This window comes from Melozone crissalis, unplaced genomic scaffold, assembly GCF_028551555.1.
Source record: "Melozone crissalis strain CALT ecotype California unplaced genomic scaffold, PUWL_Pcris_2 ptg000027l_1, whole genome shotgun sequence".
Taxonomy (NCBI): Eukaryota; Metazoa; Chordata; class Aves; order Passeriformes; family Passerellidae; genus Melozone; species Melozone crissalis.
This window is the reverse complement of record NW_026535805.1, coordinates 39,079,260-39,101,213: the sequence shown is the minus strand read 5'-3', so window position 1 is coordinate 39,101,213 and position 21,954 is coordinate 39,079,260. Positions and strand designations below refer to the sequence as shown.

At 42.5% G+C, this 21,954-nt stretch overlaps 2 protein-coding genes across 2 annotated transcripts in view; one reads left to right on the top strand and one right to left on the bottom strand.

Moving 5' to 3' along the window:
• The window catches only part of LRP11 (LDL receptor related protein 11), a 65,838-nt gene extending 46,734 nt beyond the window's left edge, over positions 1-19,104 (bottom strand). The window contains exon 1 of the mRNA XM_054279035.1: positions 18,664-19,104. Within this exon, the coding sequence (XP_054135010.1) occupies positions 18,664-19,104 (441 nt within the window). The remainder of the gene's footprint in view (positions 1-18,663) is intronic.
• PPP1R14C (protein phosphatase 1 regulatory inhibitor subunit 14C) overlaps positions 19,061-21,954 on the top strand; it is a 51,021-nt gene continuing 48,127 nt past the window's right edge. The window contains exon 1 of the mRNA XM_054279898.1: positions 19,061-19,387. Within this exon, the coding sequence (XP_054135873.1) occupies positions 19,103-19,387 (285 nt within the window). The 5' untranslated portion in view covers positions 19,061-19,102. The remainder of the gene's footprint in view (positions 19,388-21,954) is intronic.

Genomic DNA, 21,954 nt, shown 5'->3' with positions numbered 1-21,954 from the left:
AGTGGTGTTTGGTCCCCGAGGGACACATCCATGAAGAACCATGAAGTCATATTTCCTAATGACATATCTGCAATGCATGGTTAAGCCTTCAAATTTCAGAGGCACAGCAAGTTATTGTAGTCTTATTTTATTTTTACTTTGGTTTCCAACTGAAGTCAGCCAGTTCTCCACATCACTTAAAACTTCTTCAGACAGTGTCTGGTCTCTGGCTGCCCTCTCAAGAGTGAGTCAGTTCAGCAGCACCACTCTGACCACCTCAGTGTTGTGCTATGCTGGGAGGGACTCTAAGACAGAATGTGGTTGGAACAGGGCTACAGAGCCCAGAAAACTATTCCAGGAGGTGTGTGTGCACATTGTTCAGCCTGGAGAAGGGAAAGCTCTGGGAGAACCTCATTGCAGCCTTCCCATACTTACAGGGGGCTTATAAAAAAGGAGGGAGAGTGACTTCTTGCTGGGCAGACAGTGACAGGACAAGGGGAAAGGTTTTTAAACTAGAAGAGGAAATATTTAGAAAATATGTCAGGAAGAAATTCTTTACTCAAAGAGGAGTGAGGCACTGGCACAGGTTGCCAAGTGTAGTTGTGGATGCCCCATCCTGGAAAGGTTCAAGGCCAGGTTGGATGTAGCCTTGAGAAACCTGGTCTAGTGGGTGGCACCCCTATCCATGGCAAGGTGGTTGGAACTAGGTCCCTTCCAATCCTAACAATTCTATGAATTAAATAATAGAATTTATGATAAATTCTATGATTTTAAATCATAGACTTTCCCTTCAACACAGTGACTACTCCAGGCATTAGAATTACCTAATTCTAGTCTCATAGATGTTGAGGAATTTTTTGCACTTTTCTCTTTTAGGAGCATGTCAGAAGTCCTTTATCTTCTGATATTAGCCAGGATGCCTGCAGTCTGGTCTAAAAAGAAAAAATCCCAGAGCTAGACTGGATTGATTTTGAGGTAATATTTGACAGAGGTGACTAAATAATGGATGCTCCCTAATTATAGCACATGTACAAGCACTTGTGATTTCTCTCAAGATGTATTATTAGAAATTTTTTAACCACTTGTGTTTATGTTTTTATGAAGTTTCTGGGCAGTAGCATGGTGTTAGCTATTTAAGCTTACTAGTCAATAAGTCATATGGCACCCAGTCTTCACCTCCCCCAGTCTCATTACAGTTTCAGTTCTGGGGTCCCTCATGTCAATAGATGAACACAAACTGAGCCTGGAGGAAGGCTTTGAGATGGAAGCACACAGTTCAATACTGCCCACAATATGGAGGGATTTACCTGCTCTCCTAAACTCAGAAATGCGTGAGCATTCCTAGCAAGAGTAATTGTTCATGCTAATGCAAACTCATTAGCCATGAATACTTGCATATGCAGCTTTGTAAGAAATGAAGTGTAAATACTGCTGTCAATCAACGTTTTAATCAACCAAATGTTTGTGGAAAACCAATTCAAGATAATATGAACATGCTAAAAATGAATTCACTCGATATTTCAGCACTTCATTATGAAAGTATTTGCAGTACTGACCTGTCTCCACCTGGAGCTTTATCATTGCTATGATTTTTTTTCTAGTTCTAAAATTGGTCTTGTAATAATAGAAATGTGAAATTTGCTGACAGATTTCCCAGTGAGCTACGATAGGCTGAAGATGCTATTTTAAGCACCCTTGTGAGAAAAGTGATTGGTAGTATATGCACTGAGCCCTGATTCAGCAGGAATTAGTGCAGGATCCCTGCTTCATGTTCAAGCTACAAGAAACACTGATGAGGAACTCCACATAAATAAATGAATAGAAACACTGCAAGATGCTTGGAAAAGCAAATTAGTAATTATGCTTGTAATAGAGTGCCGAAGATTACTCACAAAAGTTCAGCTCTAGTCAGTCTCAGCTGATGAAAATGATCAAAAATTCAATTAATTCAAGGTTTATAATGATTTTACACTTCTAAATGTGAATTTATTTCATCACAGTTTAATCACAGCTTCTGTCAGTTGAATACCCTTACATCTTGTTGTCCTGCAACAAAGAAAAATCTTCTTTCCACCTCTGTATGCTCAGCTTGAACAAACTGGTAAAGTGGTGGAACAGGCAGGTCATCTAAACCCTTTGGTAGAAGAGAAACTTCTGAAAGAGATATATTTTTTAAATTTAATATCATCTGTGCCTGGAAGTTGAAATTGATTTTAAGGGTGATCATCAAGATCATGGCATGTTAAAATAGCCTGGGAAAAGACAAAGTCTTAAAAGAGTGGTTAGTAGCTTTAGTTACTCTGCAGTTGAGATCTAAAGCATAGTGAGCTGAATTAGTTGCATATTTCTTTTCAGTTGAGGCTGGATTTAGCTGGGGATTATCTCCTGGCATGGCATGAAGTTAAACGTGATTTAGAAAGTCACTCTCTATAATAACTTTAGTGGTTTTGCGCTTACTTAATTTTATTTTGTCAAGATCAAATTAAGCCCATTCTAGCGCATTAGGGAGGTGTGTGCACAATGAGCCTGGGGATGTGGAAGGGAGAATGAGCCTTTGGCTGCATGGATGCCAGCCCAGACAGATTTCATACTCTCTTCCCAGGGGGGATGGAAAGAATGATGGACCACAGGCGATTTTATCTGCGTATGATACTCACTGTTATTAAAAGGGAATTTCAGGGTGTGGAGTTAACCCTCAGGAGTCTGCAACCACCCGCACATGTCACGCAATTTGTGTCAGATAAAATCCACTCGCGAGTCCCTGGTGAGTCCTGCCCTTTGTTCTCTCTTGTAATTGCCTTTGGCCACTGGCATTGTCCCCAGTGCTATTGCAAATGGAGAAGTTTAGGCTTTCTCCACACCCCCACACTTTTCTCTGTCACTCAAGGAGCATCTCCTACAACTTCTTTCTACTCTTGTCCTGTGTCTAATTCTAGGTTTTCCCTCACCCTGACTTACATAAGAGCTGTATGTCACCAACATCTCATTGTTTCATTACTTAAAGGAGGGAAGTGCTTTCGGGTATGCAGCTGTTATAGAAAACAAGAGGGATAGAAGACTTTAAAATGAGCAACATCCAGTCCAACACGAGATTTAGGGTTTTTCTGGTTTGGTTTTGGGGTTTTTGTTTGTTTGGAATTTTTTTGCTCTTGTTTGTTTGGTTTTTTTGTGTTTGTTTGTTTGGGGTTTATTGTTTTTGTTTTGTTAAAAAATTGTGTATTTTACACCTTAGGGTACCTGTCATGGATTAAATCTCCAGAGATTAAAAAACCCAGAATGACTGTGTAGATAATATTCTGCAAATTTAATACAGAATAAATGAGTTTAACCTGTAAGGGTGTTTGGAGACAAGAGAAAGAGGCAGAGGTTAGTGCTTTTCCCCACTGTTTTTTTCTTGCAGTAAAACTGCCACACTCATTCTCTCATGTTGATTTATCACATGCCCATTTTTTGCTCCAAAGTAAAGAAAATGTCTTTTCCATAGGAAGTGTTAAAGAAAAAAACCTCAGTCTCCTTTTCCAAGCCTGCCGGCCTTTCTGGGCAGCCTGCCCACAGTAGAGGATCCTTGTTTATCCCAAGGAGGGCAAAACAGAGCAAAGAGAGGAGTCTTGTCTAACATCCTCAGCTTTCCGGGGCAGCCGCAGGCAGAGAAAATCACAGCGGCCATGGAGAAGGTGAGGGAGCAGCGTGCATCCCTGCCCACCCATGGAACATGGCAACGGTGGGAAAAACTCCAAAAAAGTTATGTCCTGCCTTCAACAGCACAGCAGAATCCTGGGTTTCCCTGCAGTCACAGTGGGAGGAATTCCTGTCTGGGATTGCACTGGGCAGAACATGTCCATGCAGTGCAGTGCAGCTTCCTCTTGAAGGCTGTGGCTTACCAATTCAGCTAGACCCTAACTATATGTTTGATTCCACATGTTGCCTTGCCTGCCAAGAAGTAAAAATCAAACCTCCATTTCTTTGTGGGTTGTTCTTTTTTTGATCTCTGGAAACTATACTCCTGAACTGCATTCTCAGTAATTGCAAGATTTATTTTTGTGTTGCTGTACATTAGTCACATTTAAATATGAGGAAAGCAAAAAGAGAGAGAGAAGTGCATAATTATTGAGCAAGAATAATAAAATCAAATAATTCATATCTAATTTTCTAAGACTCTTGAAAACAATGGTGTGGTTTGGGAAATTAAAAAAAGTAGAAGGAGCAAGCTGCCAAAAAAGTACATAAAGGCAAGTCAAAACTGCACAAAAAGGCATGATGTTTCTTTAGAAAGCTACATGTAATCACCAGGCTACCTGACTAACTGGTACTTAACGTGTTCTCCTAAGCACAGTAACTCTCCCACTGAGAGAAACAACATGACTCAAACAAGAATATACACGCTTTGGAAATACTTTTCCAGAACCGTGACACTTGTTCCATTAATCAATCTGGTACACTTTCAACGGGCAGAAAACTGTTGAGTCTTAAAGGAAACAGTCACACAGAAAACAGAGAAGCCAGGAGCTAAGTTTCAGAAAATTGAACTTCTGCAGAAAAGAGAATATGAGGACAAACTATGATCCTGTTGGGGTCAGGTCCTGTTAGAGGCCCTCAAAATGTTGCTGTAGTCCAAGCCACAGAAATTCCCACTATTTATCAAGCAAAGATAAAACTGCTATAATCTTGCAAATAAATTAACCAAAAAGAATAAGGAAGAACTGAAAGCTGTAAAATTTAAGCTAAGAGATAAATGTTTATATCTCTCCAAATGTCTACAGGTCTGTTATGCCTGACTTACTACTGCCTTTGTGTTTTCTGAAAATTAGGTTAATTTTTCTGGATAGCGTTTCGTTGTCCTTGAGGCAAAAAATAGTCCCTCAGCCTAAAAGCCAGCCCTAAGGAAAGGAAGGACTCCAAGTAAAGACTCAGTTTTTGCTCCCCCAATGGTCAGTGCCATCTGTAAACAGGGTGGTGGCAGAAGGGCAAGAGTTTTGGTCCAAAGTCTCAGAGAGAGGATAAAAATTGTCTACTCCCTCCATGTCAGGCCCCTTTGCAACATTAAGTGTGGGAGAAACAAATAAATCTTGTGAAATCTCTGTTGCTCTGCAGTGCTCTGTGGTCACATGGATGGCATTCCACATGGGTCTGCTGGACTGGGTGGCAGCAAGGGGCAGGTGGAGCATCTGGCACTGTCACCTGCTTGAGGTTTCAGTTCCACTGAACGGGGCTTGCTCTGTTTCAAAGCTGCAAAGTGAGCAAAATTTCCAATCTATTTCCAAATAAAATTGAATGTGTTGTTGATGGGGCCTGAAATATTGATGAACCTTCAAGATTTTTGTTTCCTGTACTCTAATTGATTTCTGGTGCCCAGTAAGTGTAAGAAGAGCCCTACACACGTGAAATGGTTCCCAGCTAAAATAATGGGAAAAAAAATCTCACAACAACCAAGATCTGATGCTTCTTCTACCTAGCTGGCTATAGAAGCCAAATTTGCTCCAAATCAAACCTGTTCCATTATTAATAAGAGCAAATGAAGTGCACCTGAGAAGGGAAAAAGTATTATGGAAATCAAAACATCTGCTTCTTGTGGTCATCAGAGATTGTGTCAAGGAAAGGCATGAGTGACTAATTTGCTGAGAGAAAGTACTGCCTCAATAGAGTAGTTAGGAAGTTTCCCTAAAGCTGTCTTTGAGCTGGGCTTTCAGCTATAGATTTCAGTAAGCCTTCAGTGTTCAGGAAAGAATGGTGATTTCAAGGATGTTACTGGTGCTTGGTCTAGGTGGCTGCTTTGACTTTACACACTGCTTGCTCCTGGCCAGGCCTCGAACATGCAGTCCCCAGTGAAGCACAGGGAAAACTGCAGCTATTGAAGTACATACTGCTGGCTTTAATGCTATCTTTGGCTGAGACAAATTGCTATATCTGAATGCATTTGGCTTTTGAAATGGTGTCAGAACACCTTGACGTTGTGTTTGGGTTCACACATCTCAAAAATTACATATTTGCTCAGTGTTTTTCCCACAGACACTAAGGCTGAATGAGGAGAGCCACTTTGTAGTTCCAGGCAGCAGCTGAATTTCTTCTACATAGGTGGAGTTTTGCTCTTGACGTTGGTGGGGCTGCCTTTCATCCTGAGGCCTCCCACTGGACACAGAAAAGAAGGAGCAGGGTTGGAATGGATAGCTGAAGAATGGGCCGTGGGAAGACCTCAATCAGCCATGCTGTGACCTGCCTGAGTCCCTGCATTCTCCAGGCATGCCAGAGTGCAGTGGGCATGAGTCTGGCATCACAGAGAAGTAGCAGTGGTTTGCACATCCAAAGTTGCTACTTGGCTCTACAGAGGGGACTGACATGGCATGTCCTAAACCTGCACCAGCACAGCTTTGCTGTGAACCTTCCTCCATCTGTCCTGGAAGAGAAGAAGGACCTGTTGGATGTTGCCAAAAACAAGTCAGGAATTAGCTATAAACAGAACTGCTTTTGGATTAATTAATGAAATTCAGGGCCTATTTATACTTCTGGATTGTTTCATTTGCTTTCACTTGTTTTTAGCTCAACCTTTTTGCCCTGTTTCCCCACACTCTGCTTGAGGCAACCTCCAGGTCAAAGAGGTGATGATGCAGCCTTTCCCTGACACCAGGCAGGGTCCTTCTCTTACGTGAGTGCCATAAACCTACTTTTGTCTTTCTCCCTGCTATGCCCTCTGGGAAGCAAAATACAGTTCCAAAGCCCAACATGTATTAATGAAAACTATGCTTTTATAAAAATCCTCAGGACTTTTCTGTCATTTTTCTAAATTGAATGGCTACATTACCTCAGTATGGCAATTAATGACAATTAAATATAAATTGATAATGAGTATCTGCCAACTTGATATGATGTAGTCCTACCAGGCATTTCAGGCTCTTTCCCATGGAAATAATTATTCTTCAATTACACTGCTCCATCTTTGTCAGCTAGTGTATAACCTGTGTATGTTGCTTTTCAGATTAAAGAAAAGCTTGGCATGGTAACAGGGAAGAAGCATGGCATCTGCAATAAAAATGCCAAAATCCAGGAAGCTGCTCCACAAGCCTGAGTACTGTGTGCAAAGCAGATGGTAGGAAACTGAGCACATAAGAAAATCATGGGCTGTGTTGCATGTAACTGCATTGCTACATTTTATTAAAGGTAAGTTTCCTTCAATGTGTGCAATATACTGAAGTATATATTAAGCCCTCGTAATGCTCTCTGGAACAAGTGCCATTCTTAGCATTTGTGCAATAAAATAAAGCAGTAGAGAGAGAAAGAAGATCATTGTGAACCATAAGGATGATTTGGAAAGAACTGCCTGCCTGTTCAGCAATGGGGAAAAACTCCAGCTACTTCACGGGATGCAGTTTCCAACCTTCATCCTGAGTAATGAGCTGAGCCAGGTTAAATATGAGCACGAACGCTTATTTAATAAATGTTACCATAGATTTTCCAAGTGCATTAGCAATCCAGTAAAATAATTCCCATGCTTCAATTAGATATGTGTGTATTTCCCCCCCCTATCTAATCAGGACAAGCTGAATTACATCAGACAGGGCCATCGTGCCTCCTTAGGCACGGGCTGGCAGTTGTAAGATAGCAGAGCACTGCATTCCTGGCACAGGCAGAGGATTATAACCTGTCGAGTCAAAGTCTTAATCTTTTCTCAGAGATGAGTCAGTGTTGAAATGACAGTCAGAACATGCACAGGCAGCAACACAAAGATTTGTTGTGGCTAATGGGAGCAGTAAGGGAGAAAACACTTCATCTGACTTCATCAAAAATGTAGAGGGCTCTGCTAAGAAGAACTACATTTATTGACAGTACTCATAAGAAAATTAGAAATAAACAACCTAAACAGGCTACGAGACAGGCTTATTTTAAACCTTCTATTAGTTTTTATAAGTACACTGTAAATGTTTTGACATAAAAAAGAAACGTGTCCTGTCATGTTAATCTATGAACTGAGAGGATTCAGGACTAACAAATCCCATAGCTAATACAGGAAAGAGTGAGATCAGCTGGGTAAAAAAATTAAACAAACCCATGGTAATTTCTGAATTGCTTAATGGAAAAAACCAAAATTACTGCCATTAATACCCTATCTCTTATAAAAATAACAATATTATACAGCATAATATACCTATTCAGGTGTGGTACAATAGAGAGGACTATCAATTCAGAGTAAATGCAGAAGTAATTCCTACGTTTCCCTTCAGCAAACAAGGAACACCTGTTTTTTAATTTTCACTTTTTTAAGAAAGAGATTCCTAAAAATATAACTTACATAAGCACTGTGCCACCTTCTTTTGAAGGATGCAGGGATGTGCAGCATCTGCTATCAGGTATATCAGACTAGAGATGAAGCTAAGCATGTGTCTTTTCATTGAAGCATTTTTTTTAAATTTGATTTTTAATTTTTTTTTCTTTTTCCCTAAGAGACAGTAGGCCAAAATCCTATGGCCCCAAATCTGAGGGAAGAGAACTGAGAAAGCCTAGCAGGAGATACTGGCTCCATCCATGAAAGAGTGCAACACTTCACTTAAAAACTCATAGAAAGGCTGTTTAATAGTATTATAGTATTTTTCATTATAATTGCTGGCAGAAGGTTGTGAGGGTGTGACAGGCTTACTAACTGCTAAAGAAAAGTATTTGCTTTCCACTGCCTAAAGAGCAACTCCATAGTCAAAAGGCTCGCATAGAAAGATGGAGAAGTTGACTATAGAACTGCTTCAGTCACCCTAAAAAGTGCCTCTTCCCAGGAGGCTCCTCTGGTGCCTGCCAGGTGCCTGCCAACACAGCCTCTGCTGAAGTTGGGCTCTGAGGAGTGGGCTAAATAAACCCAAATAAAATGCTGCAAGCACATTGCTCAGCTGCTCTCAGCTCCCATTCACCATCAGCGGAGGCAATTCTAAATGAGGCTCACTGCTTCAAACTCAATTTGGGCAGCTTCTGCAAAAGCAAGAGGTTTGTTTGGCTTCCTTTCTGAGGTGCCTCCTGTATTGTGTAGAAAATCTAACTGCCTAACCATGGGCTTGGGATTCAGCTCTTAAAGGGGAAGGCAGTCAAAGAGGATTTATTAACTTTTCCTATAACTGTCTCATTTCCTAGTGCTACAGAACTGGACTATGTATCCTAGCAGGAAAAATTTAGATGGCTGAAAATAAATGTACTGTTGCTAGAAAAAATATCAGGGTGAAGAGCACTTATATATCAAAAAGTAGTCACAGGTAGATAATTCAACAACAGGGCATCTGAGCTGAAGGACCATTTCACACAGCCACAAACCTTGGTTCAATCTTCTTCGTATGCTCTGCCTCTCTAGTTTTTTCAGACTCACCTTCCATTTTCTAGAACAGCTGCTTTAGATACAGCCTCATCATCAGAAAGCAAATAACTTAGCAGGTGTATCCTATCAAATTCAATTTCTGACTGGTTTTTCTTTGATTCATTAAGCTTCCATTCTCAGGATGATCCATGGCAGATTGCAATCTTTTCCCATTTACAGCATACCAGGGACATTTAATTGTCTGTTCTGTAGAGATGAATTACTAACGTACTCAGCCACAGAAGCTAGCACACATCTACATGTCATTTCTTCAAATGCCAAGGGTTTTTTTGGAGGTCAATCTAGTGAGTTTTTCAGAATCAATAGAGAGTGGCATAGCAATAATAATCATTAGAAATGCCCTAAATGATTAATGATTAATTTAACATTAGCTGGGATGCCATATTTAAAAGTAGAAACATAAATACCAGTTTTAAGTGCAAAATATTACAAACATACCTCAATACCATGCCTTTTGCATAGGACCAAAATGTAAGTAGAATTAATAACTTTTTTCTCATAACTTACATTTTATGTAGCAGTGTGTGATGGAGGGGCATTTGCAGGCTGTGGGGTAGACAAAGACTGAACAATGTAATAAAATTCATGCATAAATTACTAATGGTACCCTATCTAAGGCTAACATATTGACTAACCCTCCTGTGAACATCAAACAGGTCAGTGCACTAAGAGGTTACTAACTAGCTAATGCCTGTGGTGTTTTTCTTGTGGGGGTTTAAAAGGAGAAGAAAATAACCCTGACTTTTTTCAGATGGTATTTTCACTGTGAGAAATATATGGGCTCATTTTTTAACACTTCTCTGAATTTCAGTTTAGGAAGCAGTTTTATGAAGTGCTGATACCCAGACTGTCAGTGGTGCTTAGAAACATGCAAAGCCAGAATGATAAAATAGCTTTAAAGTTGACTACAGTTAAAAGAGAGTAACTAGTTTTTACAGAACCTGACAGCATTTCACTCTCCTCCCATTACAATTTGAAAGTTAAATATAGGAAAAAATAGGTAAAAGCTGAAAATCATCTCTGACCTATCCAGTTCTTTGGAGTTTGTTAAATGGAGACAATCTGGACAGACAGTTAAGAGATTAACCAACACGTATATTTGTATAAGAAAAGGAAGTTTTGGAGCACTCATGTCATTGTATAAAGCTTACTAGCTGAACTTCCTGGAAAATGACTTAGCCTAAGTAGGGGGGGAGGGAATATGAAATTGTGCCTTATGCTAAAAATTACTTTAGACAATCTCATTTTTTTCACTTAAGAAAATGTTCTTACATGACCATGATTTTTTAACCTCTTGCTACAGATTTGTGAAAGTGTTTAGGCTAATGGGACTTGCATCTTGGTAATAATGGAATGAATTATTATAACTATTTTGTATTTATTAACATCTTATGCATGCACATAGAATATTTCTTTTCCTACGTTATTTATACAGAGCTACTAAGTGAAGCAAAATTGCATGAATGCCCCAGAGCCTGTTGTTGTACACACAAAAGCTTATTCACTTAAATTGCACATATTTAGAGAGAGCTTTTGGATTCTCCTTGTTAAAAATAGCTTGGTACAGAAATACCCAGAGAAATTAGGACTGGAGGGCACTTTTAGGCTTGTCTTTACAAGAAATGGGGTCATGACCTCTTCTTTCTCCCTAAGGGTAAATACCATGGTGCAGAGGAATACTTTCCTCCCATGTATGAAAGCCTTGTCCATAGAGGATGTTGGGGACAGTCCTTGGAGATTATTTCCTCAGGTCAGTGACCAGGGCAGGCTGGACTCTAATGGGTACACTTCGTGAGTAGCTGGGTACCAGTGCTTGAGCCTTCTCCTGACCCTTGAGAGCTTAGGGGGAGAGCTGTAGCCTGAGAGACTCCTGGTTCATCTCGTTACCTTCAGACTGAATAAACTCTCTCTGAAGAGAAATAAGTGGACAATAAATATTTGCCTTTTTCTTTCTGAAAAACCTCTGAAGATATGCATTGCACAGTCTCCCTAGGCACCATATTTTGTCATTTCTCTATCCTTACTGTTTGAAATTTTTTGAGTACATTTAATCAAAATCTCTTTCGCTTCAGTTTAGGCTCTTTATTCCCTGCACTCCCCACATGAGATCCAGAGCACGTTATTTCCCTCGGCTTTATCAACACATCTGCATTTTATAAACAAAATATTTCTGTTTCCTTTAGTCTTTCCCTGTAGGATATTACAAAAGGGGTATGTCTTTTAGATGTCCAGTCATTCCAGTTGCTTCTCTTCAATTTCTACCAAATAGGTCCAATCTCTTCTGGAGTCTCACAGTGTTAACAAGTGAGAATTAAGAGCCCTAACCCACAGAATCTTGCACAGTAAAGTTACTTCATGTCTCATATGCATGACAAACTTTATACACTCCACTGCAATGTAGCTTTTTTCAGCACAGCATGTTGCTGGCTGAACATGTTTTTGACTCATGTTCAGCCTGCAATTCAGATCTCTTTTTGGTTCTTGTTGGTAGAACTGCTGTCAAATTCACATTTTCCAATTGTGTGTTTGTGTAGCTGATATTCCAGATGAATATGGAGTGTTTGCATTTCTTTTATTGAATTGCATCCTGTGATATACATATAAAACTGATGAACTGGTTTTGTTGCAGTTCTACATATTGCTGATCTCCTGTCTTCAATCCTGCACCCTCCATGTTTTTAATTTACTAGATACTGGCATCTTGGAATATTCAACAACTTGAAAAGTGTGTTCAGCACTCTTCTAAAAATCTTTCAGAAAGGCACCTAAGTAGTATTGCTCTACTTCTGCTCTTTGTTTTGTATTCTCTAGTCTCTATTTTCTATTCCTAGCTGATAGCTTTCACCAGCAAGCCTTCTTGATTATTTATGCCTCCTCCTTCAAAATGGCATTTAGCTTGGAAGAGTGTGCACTGGGATGGCATCCATTACCTCATGTTTTTAACGTGCTCTTGGCATCTCTTGTTATAGCAGAGAGAGCACAGGCTCTTTCTATGATAAACAGCCCAGCAGGGCTCCTGCTTTCCCAAAAGAGTTGGGAAAGGATTTGGGAAGTTTATCATGTTTATCTTGGTTGTACAAGAACCAAGAACAGCCAGGTTTTAGCTGCCAGTTTTCAGACAATCTTGGGGTCACTATGCATACATTCTTCTGCAGAATGCACCAAGAAGTAGGGGTGAGAGGACCTGAAGGAAGGCAGGACTATTGGTATCAAAATTTCTAAGTCATTACCGTCAGTCTAGCTTTCTTTTTTTTTCTTCTCAGCTTCATTCCTAAATTCCATCACTCACCACTAATTGCCAAGCAAAATGGGTAAACCACATTATGTTCCTCCTTTACAGGCTGGCTAAGTTATGCAGAATAACATATTATCATTCTTCATTATTTCTTGAGTGCAAGGGAAATGGATTGTGTAGCAGAGGTGACAGGTACCATTCTGGGAGATGACTGATCCTGACAGTTATCAATCTAGATATTAATGTCATACTCTCTAACCCATACTATCTTTTAATATTTTTGTTTATCTCTTTTTATGAACTAGTACAAATACTTTCACTCATTTTCTCCCCTAGCATTTTACCAAAGGGTTAATACTTCTATGTAAGCAGAGTGGGATTCAAGGGCAAAACAACAATCAATATTACTAGAGGCTGTGGGATGTTAATTGTCCAACCCTGCTTCCTGGTTTGTTTTGCTGTTGGCTTTTTTTTTTCAAATCTTTGCCTTTATTGATTCCCTACCTCCCCACTAATCCCTTCCAGAAAAAAGGATGGCTGTCACATCTTTCTAAATAAAAGTGACAGCACGGATGGTAGTGCTCAGGTGAACAATCATAGGCTATTTGTACCAGGAATTGCTGGTGTTATTGAGGGCAAGTGCAAGTAAACAGAGGTTACCCACTTCTTTAGTTGCTACCTATCCTCCACACAAAGTGCCATAACAGCACAGGCTGTGCATCCTAACATGTCTGAACAGCAGGCACCAAGCAGAGATGCTTGGAGGGGTTGTACCTGACACTTGAGAGCTCTCTAAATTTCTGACTGTGTTCTGAGGCACAGCAGTGGGAGCCCAGGCTGCCAGCCTTTGCACACTGGAGCTCTTCCACAGAGACCTCCTGCTCCAAAGGACCCTGTGTCCTTTCCCACCACTGCTGCTGCAAGAGCAGCTGGGAGAGCCAGAGCTGAACACCCCAAATGCCATGTAAACTGCCAAGACAGGCAATCACAGGGAGCCTGAAGGGCAGCTTTCTGCCTTCTGAGGACACCAGCTGTGCAGCCATCAGCAGAACTGGGGGAAGGAGAGACTGCTCCTATGGACAGGTGGTATGGAGGGGTCCTAATGAGTCTGCTTGTCTGGGAGCAGCTACAGAGGTGTATCTTGCAGCCCTGCACTACCTGAGTAAGGTGAGAGTTTGGAGGAATTCCACCACAGAGATATGGCCACTGCTGGCAGATTCAGGCCATTGTGGTGTCTAGCCACTACTGGTGTAGGGTGGAAGTGAGGCTACAGTCACATTCCATGCTTGTATGTCTGCTCTGAGACAGGAAGAAATTGTCATTGTGCACATTTTGTATAATGAGTGAATGTGTGGAAATTTATTTTTCCCTCTGTTTTTTCTCTCTCATGTTGTACTTACCTTGTACCTGAGTGTATCTTCACCAGTGTAACTTAAGCATATCAAACAGTCTCCTCCTGAAATCCAAAACTTCCAAAGTTTCATTCAAGCTATAAACAGATAATATTATAAGCAAAAGGGACCAGAGCAAACACTTCAATAGAAAAAATATTTGCTTTGTGCCATTATTTTATCTAAGTCATATTATAGAGTTACTGTTTTTACTATAGGTAAAACAGCAGCAGGTTGAGCAATGAGCCACTATTCTCTTCACAAGGAAGAACAAAGGACAAAGCAGCCCTTGGTAACAAACATTTGTAAGAGCCAGACTGTGATGAGCTTTGTAATAAAGGCAAAACAAACCAAAAAAGTAGGGGTTTGGAGCATCAAAAGGATGATGAGCAAGAACAAAAAGTCAGCAGTGCTGAGAGTGATAGATTGACACAAACACAGAGTCTTTGGAGTATGGAACATCAATATTACAAACAGATGAAAAGCAATTATAAATGAAAACAAAATCATAATATATCTGGAAAGACAAGAAAGTTATCAGTCAGAGGGAGGGGCATTAATTAGGACATGCAAAGTAGGAAATCACTTAGAGACACAGAGCCCATTAGCAGCTCATAGCCCCAAGCTAAATTCAAATAGGAGACTCAAAAATGACACTTACACACGGTCTGACACACATGGGGTACTGCTGTGATGAAAGCAAAACTTAGTTCTGCAGTGGCTTATGAAGTAGGGTAGGATCCCCCTGAAGTGATGATGAAGCTTACTGATGAGCAGGATGGCAACACTGATCCAGACAAGGCAATGCTCAACCATGACCCCAGCACCCACACCAGAGAGATGATACCTCCCCCCAGCTGAATGGGATGTCAAGGCTCCTCACAGATGAAACACTTTTCTTACACAAAAATACACTTTTCCTACACATCAATTAATTCAATACACTTTTCTTACACATCAATTAACTCAGGATAGTGTCTACAGGTTCCTCAGATGCCGTCACCAGGCACAAGACAGACTATCTGGTTGATGGAAGTTTCCAATAATCATGCAAAAGAGAAGCCCTGCAACAGTGAATCTCACTGGTGAGCCTGGAGCGAAGTCTCACAGCTCACAAAGATGCCACACAGAGCTTTTGAAAGGCAGAGTTAGCCAGTAGGCAAAAACTGTCTGGCCTTGCAAAAATAATGGAGTCTATCATTACACACCTAGCAGATTTCCTGGCAACTCTTGAGTATTTTGTTAACAAGCCAAGGAATACAAGCATGAAATGACTCCTATGATTCTGAGAATATGTAAAAGCAAATGTGCATTTCAATAAGGAAATAAAATCACCAACTGGTGTGTACTTTGCAGCTTTAAACAATTCTGTGTTGCGGAAAATCTCCAGCTATGAGTTTTTCACTCAGCTCTTAATTTCTTCATTAATACCTCATCATGTGAGGTACAAAGCACTAGAACTAAATTCACACGAATCCCTGAAAGACAAATGCCTCAGGAAAATAATAAATGCTGAAAAAAAGGAAATTTTAAGATACATATTGGTTTATTTCAAAGTCCAGCAACTATTATTTCCAAAGTTGTTCAGAAAAAATAATGGAAAAACATAAGAGAAGTTGCTGTGAAACAATGGAAAACCATGGAGAAGACACAAGCTGCAGGAGTCCTTCCTTAGAGCAACCTCTGGGGAAGGAAAACCTGTGGAGAGCAGCATTACAAAAGAGTTCTTGGTTTTGGCCATTGTAGTATTTGACAACATAGGAAAATGGGAATTCAGACTATCACTGGAGATAACAAATCTAAAGTTAATTTCCTAAACAGCAAGCTTGCCTGAAGAAGAACCTCTTAGGTACAGAAATGAATCTAAGCTGACATTTGTGGCCAGCACTGTTGGGAAGTATCAATTGTTTAGGAAGAGAATAAATGTGCTGTCATAGAGGGTTAGTAAAGGTGAAAAGGCAATTAACGCTCAGGGCCTTGAATCCCTAAGGGTCACTGCCTAAGCCTCCTGAAAAATTAGTCCATATGTTCTGTATTATTTTCTTTGGCTGCAAAACAGATTAGGACTGTACAATATACACATGGGAAGTGGATGCAGCCTTATGTTGCTTACATTCACAAGAGATCCCCACATCCACTCTTTGGGAAAGAAACATATGGAAGTGCAGGTTATGCAAGTGTTCCTCTGCCTTTGGTGTTTCCTATTTCATGTTGTCTGTTCCTTACTCATCCTGCCACCTTATACAATGCTCTTGTGAGAGAGATCTAGACATAATCACACTGAAAGAGCACAAAATTTCAGAAGTGTAGTATTTTATCTTCCCTTTGGCTTTATTGATCAATCATTAGCTTTAGACGAAATGCTGCACTGTGATTTTGATTCAGCTGCTGAAAAAGCCTCATCCATGAAGCCTAATCTCTTATGCACTGAATTCATTCCTTAAGGTATGTCTAAAACTAAGACTGAAGTTTTAGGAAGGATTGTCTTTCTCCTGCCACATTTACTCTTTTATTTGTTATGGGTGTAACCATTAATGGTTCCGTTGTGGTATGGAGAAGTATTTGTGAGGAAACTTCTGTCTCCAAGAAATGCTCTCACATGCCTCCAGCCACTCAGGAGTAAAGCAGAGATTCTGCCCACACTGTACTGCAGTGCTCATTCCCAGGATATTAGCAGACCTAAACGTTTTTGCTCAACTTTGACTTTTAAACAACTAGTTCTTTCTTTCAAATGAAGCAAAATCACTGCAGAAAAGATTCTTGGCAGCAGTTTTTGCTCTGGCTTCCTGAGGAATGCGCTCTCTTTAAAAACTGAATGAAAAACCAATGGCACATAAAACTGCCTCATGACAATGCTGGCAGTTCTACCAGTTTCTCATCCACCCACACTTACCAAGCACTATGCATTATGTTAGAATTGTAACTTTGAAATTATAACCTCTGAGGACATGCTTTTTAATCACCAGTATTTCATTTTCTACTTTCAGAGTGTTGTGGAAGTGTTATTTGAATAGCGGGTACCAGATTTTGAATGTCTGCCGTGATTACAATATCCTGTTAGTGATAGTATCAGAAAAGTCCTTCAGCTGAGACCTCTTGGATTCTCACACTCAAAGAAAATATTTTAGCATCTGTTCACCTGATATTTGCTACAGCAGAGAAGAAAAAGCTCGGTATTTTCTAGTCAGCTTAGGTCCAGTGTGGAACACCTCAGTGTTCTTTTGGCTCCAGAAAACATCCTATTTTGGTGAAAGTTTGGGTATTCCTGCTTTATATCTCATAGAATATATCCAAGTATCATACTTAATATGACTTTTAAAAGCCTCTTAAGCAATATTGACCTTCTTTCACATTAATCAATTTTTTTCTCAGCAACTGTAAACATCAACCAATCTATAAAGATGAAAATGTTCTTGCTCTGAACAAGAAAGTTTCAAGTTTTGTGGCTGAGTACGTCAGCAGCAGACTTCCAACATGACATGCAGAGCTGTAGACCCAAATTATAGGCCGCTCCAAACACAAATGTTTAAAAACCAGCCACTCCCCTCTTTCAAAAACTCTTTTGTATTCTTTTTGGTTTCTCTAAGAACACGTTGTTGATGATGGTATTTTCCTACTGCATTTACACAAGCCTAGAGTTATAAAAGCCAGGCAGGCAGCACTATCCATCTGGAAGTTGATATTCACTTGTGTAATGGCTGCCCTGTGAATAGGGGAGACTTGCATAAACTCACATTTGTGGGATATGATTTTTCTCAAGCTCTGCTTGCAGCCCAAGCTTCAAGTGTGACCTACACTGGTACCTAGTTGCAATTGCTCAGTATCTCTGAAAATCATGTGGTCCCCACACACCGATAAGGAGCTTAACTCCATATGCTTTGCTTTGAAAAACTAGTGCTTTTTTGAGATGAAAATCTAAAAGCTATCATAGCATTTCAGACCAGTAATAAGATTTTATCAGATTATGATCCCTTTAGTGGCACAATGTGTGTTTTACCTAAATAGCCTGATGAGGCTCAAATGCCTCATGCTAGCCTCTTTCTGAGTGCTGTGTCACATGCTGAGAGCAGAAAAAGCTGAAATGTCACTGCTACCACATGGCCATGCCAAACAGCAGCAAGGATCTGACTGAGGCAGATACACCCAGGCAGATGTGGCCATGGGTGTCTCTTCCCCTCTGCTCCCTGCTGACTTGAGACATTCACCCCCAGGGCAGTGTGGACAGTAGATAATTCCCTCAGCCATACCCAAACTTGGGACACCAAGCTCTTCCAGTCCCAGCTCTGCACATGCAAGAGGTCGTCTTCTACCCATTGTCACAGGAGAACCTCTTTGCTAATGGGGATGGTTTGGCATCCCTACCCAGTGCCTGTGCTATGCTGGCTGCTTGCTTGCAGTCACAGCACATTATGGTGTGTAGGATGGGCCATCAGTGATTTCACTCAGTGTCTCCTGAGAGACGAGAGGCTGCTGAAAGCACTGATGCTAACCTGAGCGTTTTAGAAAGCCATCTCCACGTGGCTTATTGTTACACTGATTGCTGATAGCTTGAAACATCAGCTCTTGAGATTCACTATCCTGAAACCATTCACGCGCACCCACGCCCGCACACACCACGAAAAGAAGAAAACGGTCGCATTCAGCGTTTAAGTGCTGCAGGTATGCAATGTATATAAACGTAGTGTGCGTGACGGGGCAATACTGCATTTCCTTACAGAAAAAAAGAAGTATAAACCACCCAGCGAGCGTATGCTCCCCGGGAGCGCCCTGCCGCGGGCACAGCCGTTCCGCCTCCGCCGGCGGCGAGCAGCGGCCGCCCACGTTTCGCCGGCACGGGGCAGCCCCGCGGCGCTCTCGGGGTGCTCCACGCTCCGCTCGAGCTGCTCACGCCGGGCACGCTGACCCGTGCCGTGCCGAGCCGAGCCGAGCCGAGCCGAGCCGAGCCGCTCCGAGCCACACAGCCCCGCCTCTGTCCCCGCCCCGGCCCGTCCGGGCCCACCCCCGGCGGCGGGGCCGCTGCGCCGCCGAGCCTTGCGAGGCTTTAAGCGGCAGGTGCGGGGGAGCGGAGCACACGCGTGAGCGGCGGCTGCTGCGGCCCGGCGGTAGCGGCGGCGGGCGCCTTTCGGCTCGGCGGGAGCCGCGGCGGAGCGGAGCATGTCGGTGGCGACCGGGGGCAGCGAGGCGGCGGCAGCAGCGGGCGGAGGCGGCGGGAACCGCGTTTTCTTCCAGAGCCCCCGCGGCGGCGGCGGGAGCGGCAGCTCCTCCGGCAGCTCCTCTCGGGAGGACTCGGTGTCGGCAGCGGCGGCCGTGGTGCAGGTCCAGCAGCGGCGCCACCAGCAGGGGAAAGTGACGGTGAAATACGATCGGAAGGAGCTGCGGAAGCGGCTGGTGCTGGAGGAGTGGATCGTGGAGCAGCTGGGGCAGCTCTACGGCTGCGAGGTGCGGGGCCGGGGTCGCGGGGTCCCCGGCGCGGTTGCTGTCGCCTCAGTCCCCTCGCTCCCGGCATCCTCCTTCTGCTCCGAGTCGCATTTCGGCGCTGGGCAGAGGAGCGCTGTCACCGCCACCTCCAAATGACATTCCCGGTCCACCGCCTCCACCCTGCCGCTGCCCCGCGCCTCAGTGGTGCCTCGGCTCGGGGAATGGTGAAGGGTGCCCCATGTCCTATAGAAAGGGTGTCCCCCGTGCCCTCCCGAGGGGAATAGGAGGGGACTGCCCTTTGGGGACGGGCGGTGGCTGCCGCACGGAAGGGTCCTTTTCCCCTGTGGGGGCCCCAGTGGCTGCGGCAGGTCCGGGAATGCCAGGAGGTTCGTTCGCCCGCGGCTGTGGGGACCGGGAGCCGCTGTCCCCGCAGCCTTCCCGGGCAGGGCGGACCGGGGCTCCGAGGCGCCTTCCTCGGGCTGGGCGGGCGTCGGTCTCCGTTAGACGCGAGCTGGCCCAGCGCCGGAGCCCGGCGGGTCCGGGAGCAGAGCGGTGTGCTGGGCACAGGGAGCGGGACCTGCGCGGGGGATGTGCGGAGGCGGCCGGTGTGGAGGAGAGACTCCGGTGCGGGTATGGTCCCCTCTGGATCGTGGTTTTGCGTTATCCCGATCTACAAGAGCGGGGTAGATACTGGCCGGGAAATTTCAGTGAGCAATTCGGAGATCATTAGGACGAGAATCGAAAACGCTGGGGGCTTGTATGTACGTGATTTGTACGTATCAAATCTGTTTTTCTCTTACTCTGGGCAAAGAGCGAGTGTTGCCAGAATGAATTCTCTTCTGTAGAGGACAGATGAGCAGGAGGACGTTTCAAGATTGTTCAAAGAAATGGTAAATGTTGTCTTCCTTGTGGAGATAACGATGTTGTAAACCTAATCCCCAATGGATCCTATCTCCCTTCCACTTCGGGTATTTACTCTTACCAAAACGTTAAGGCTAAACTGAGGTTCACACATACTTTTCCCATCAGTCGTCTAATTCACTTTTGTTAGAGACTTCTGAAGTGAGATTTGTTGAAGCCAAATATAAATTTTGCAGCTAGCATGTCCAGGAGCCAACGTCTCACTCCTGAGCATGCTGGAGCTAGGAAGACAGGAGCTTGACAGCCCTTGAGGTGTGGATGTGAAAATATAAATAACCTGGATAGAATATCTAGCACACACATAATACAAATGTTTAAAGAAACTCCTTTAATCTCAAAAGTGATTTATTGGCAAATTTGTTAGAACGACACGTAAAAAATGTGCATGTGTCAAGTTAAACCTCCTTAACTGTTCACATCCATGAGCTGTGGAAGGAAAGATACAAATGGAAACTCCAGTTAGGAATAATAAAAAATAAGCAGTTCTTAGTCTTCATCTTGGTGTGGCTTGCCTCTCCAGTCTCATGACTTGTTTGGCCACATAGCCTGTAGGCTGTGAGGGTTTTCTGAGGCAGGAAGTGTTTACAGTTGTTTGTGTGAACTGATGATTCTGTGCAGGCTGATAACGTAGTTAGTGTCTGGCCTGCTGGATCTGTCCTCTGGTTTGACTCTCACTGCTCACAAACACCAGGCCTGTTTGGGCTGAGTGCTTTTGACATACGGGTGAACTACTTCTGTTCATAAGAAAGGATGTGGTATATAGGAGCAAAGCCCAATGGAATTGTTGCTGCTCTTCACAGTATTCAAATCACAGGCTTGTTGCACAAAAATAATTAATTCTTTTCCTTGTTATAGTTATTGCTTCCAACTAAAGTAGAAGGATGTATGCTTTAGAAGGTCTCTATTAAGGTGGAGACCATATATAGCTGAATAAAAATAACTTGCTAGATGGTTTGGTTTCTGAAGTGACTTTTAGGGGGAAAAGTGTTTTAGCATAACAGAACAAAATGCTTTTAGATTTGAAGGCCAAGGGCAAAATATTTAAGTCATTTTCTGTTCTTCTTTGCTATTATGCATCAACTCTATCCAGAGTCAGCACAGATGATGGTAGTGAAAAGGTCAAGCTATTAATATACTATCAGAATAAAGTTGAAGATGTATGATGAGTGTAGTGATTAAAGACAATAGCAATTTAATGCAAGATGCTTTGCTTGAATCTGCTTGAATTACTTCTAGGCTTAGAGATGTAGCTCTCAGGCTGAAATTTAATCACCTATGCAGACAGTTAATAACCCTGTCTGAGGGCAGGTTGGGAGGGGGTTGGGAATTGCTCACTTCAACTTCTATGGAAGATCTACAATAACTTCTCAATGAAATGACATTTACATTCTGTAATGATCTAATGTCTTCCAGATTGTCAGAAATAGCCATTGAATTTTTAATCCTGGAAGAGCTAACCAATGTCAGTGTTTCATTGTTATTCTGATTCAGAGCTCTATTTCTAAGGAGCAGTGCACTTCATTTCTGGGAAGAGCAGAAATAAGTAGAGGGTGCTTGCAATGTGGTGCACTGAAAGTCTGTAAGAAGACTTGCATGTCTCTTTGTTAGACTGCATAAATGTAGTGCCTGCTCACTGTTTTCCATTTAAATAATGTTTGCTATTATGC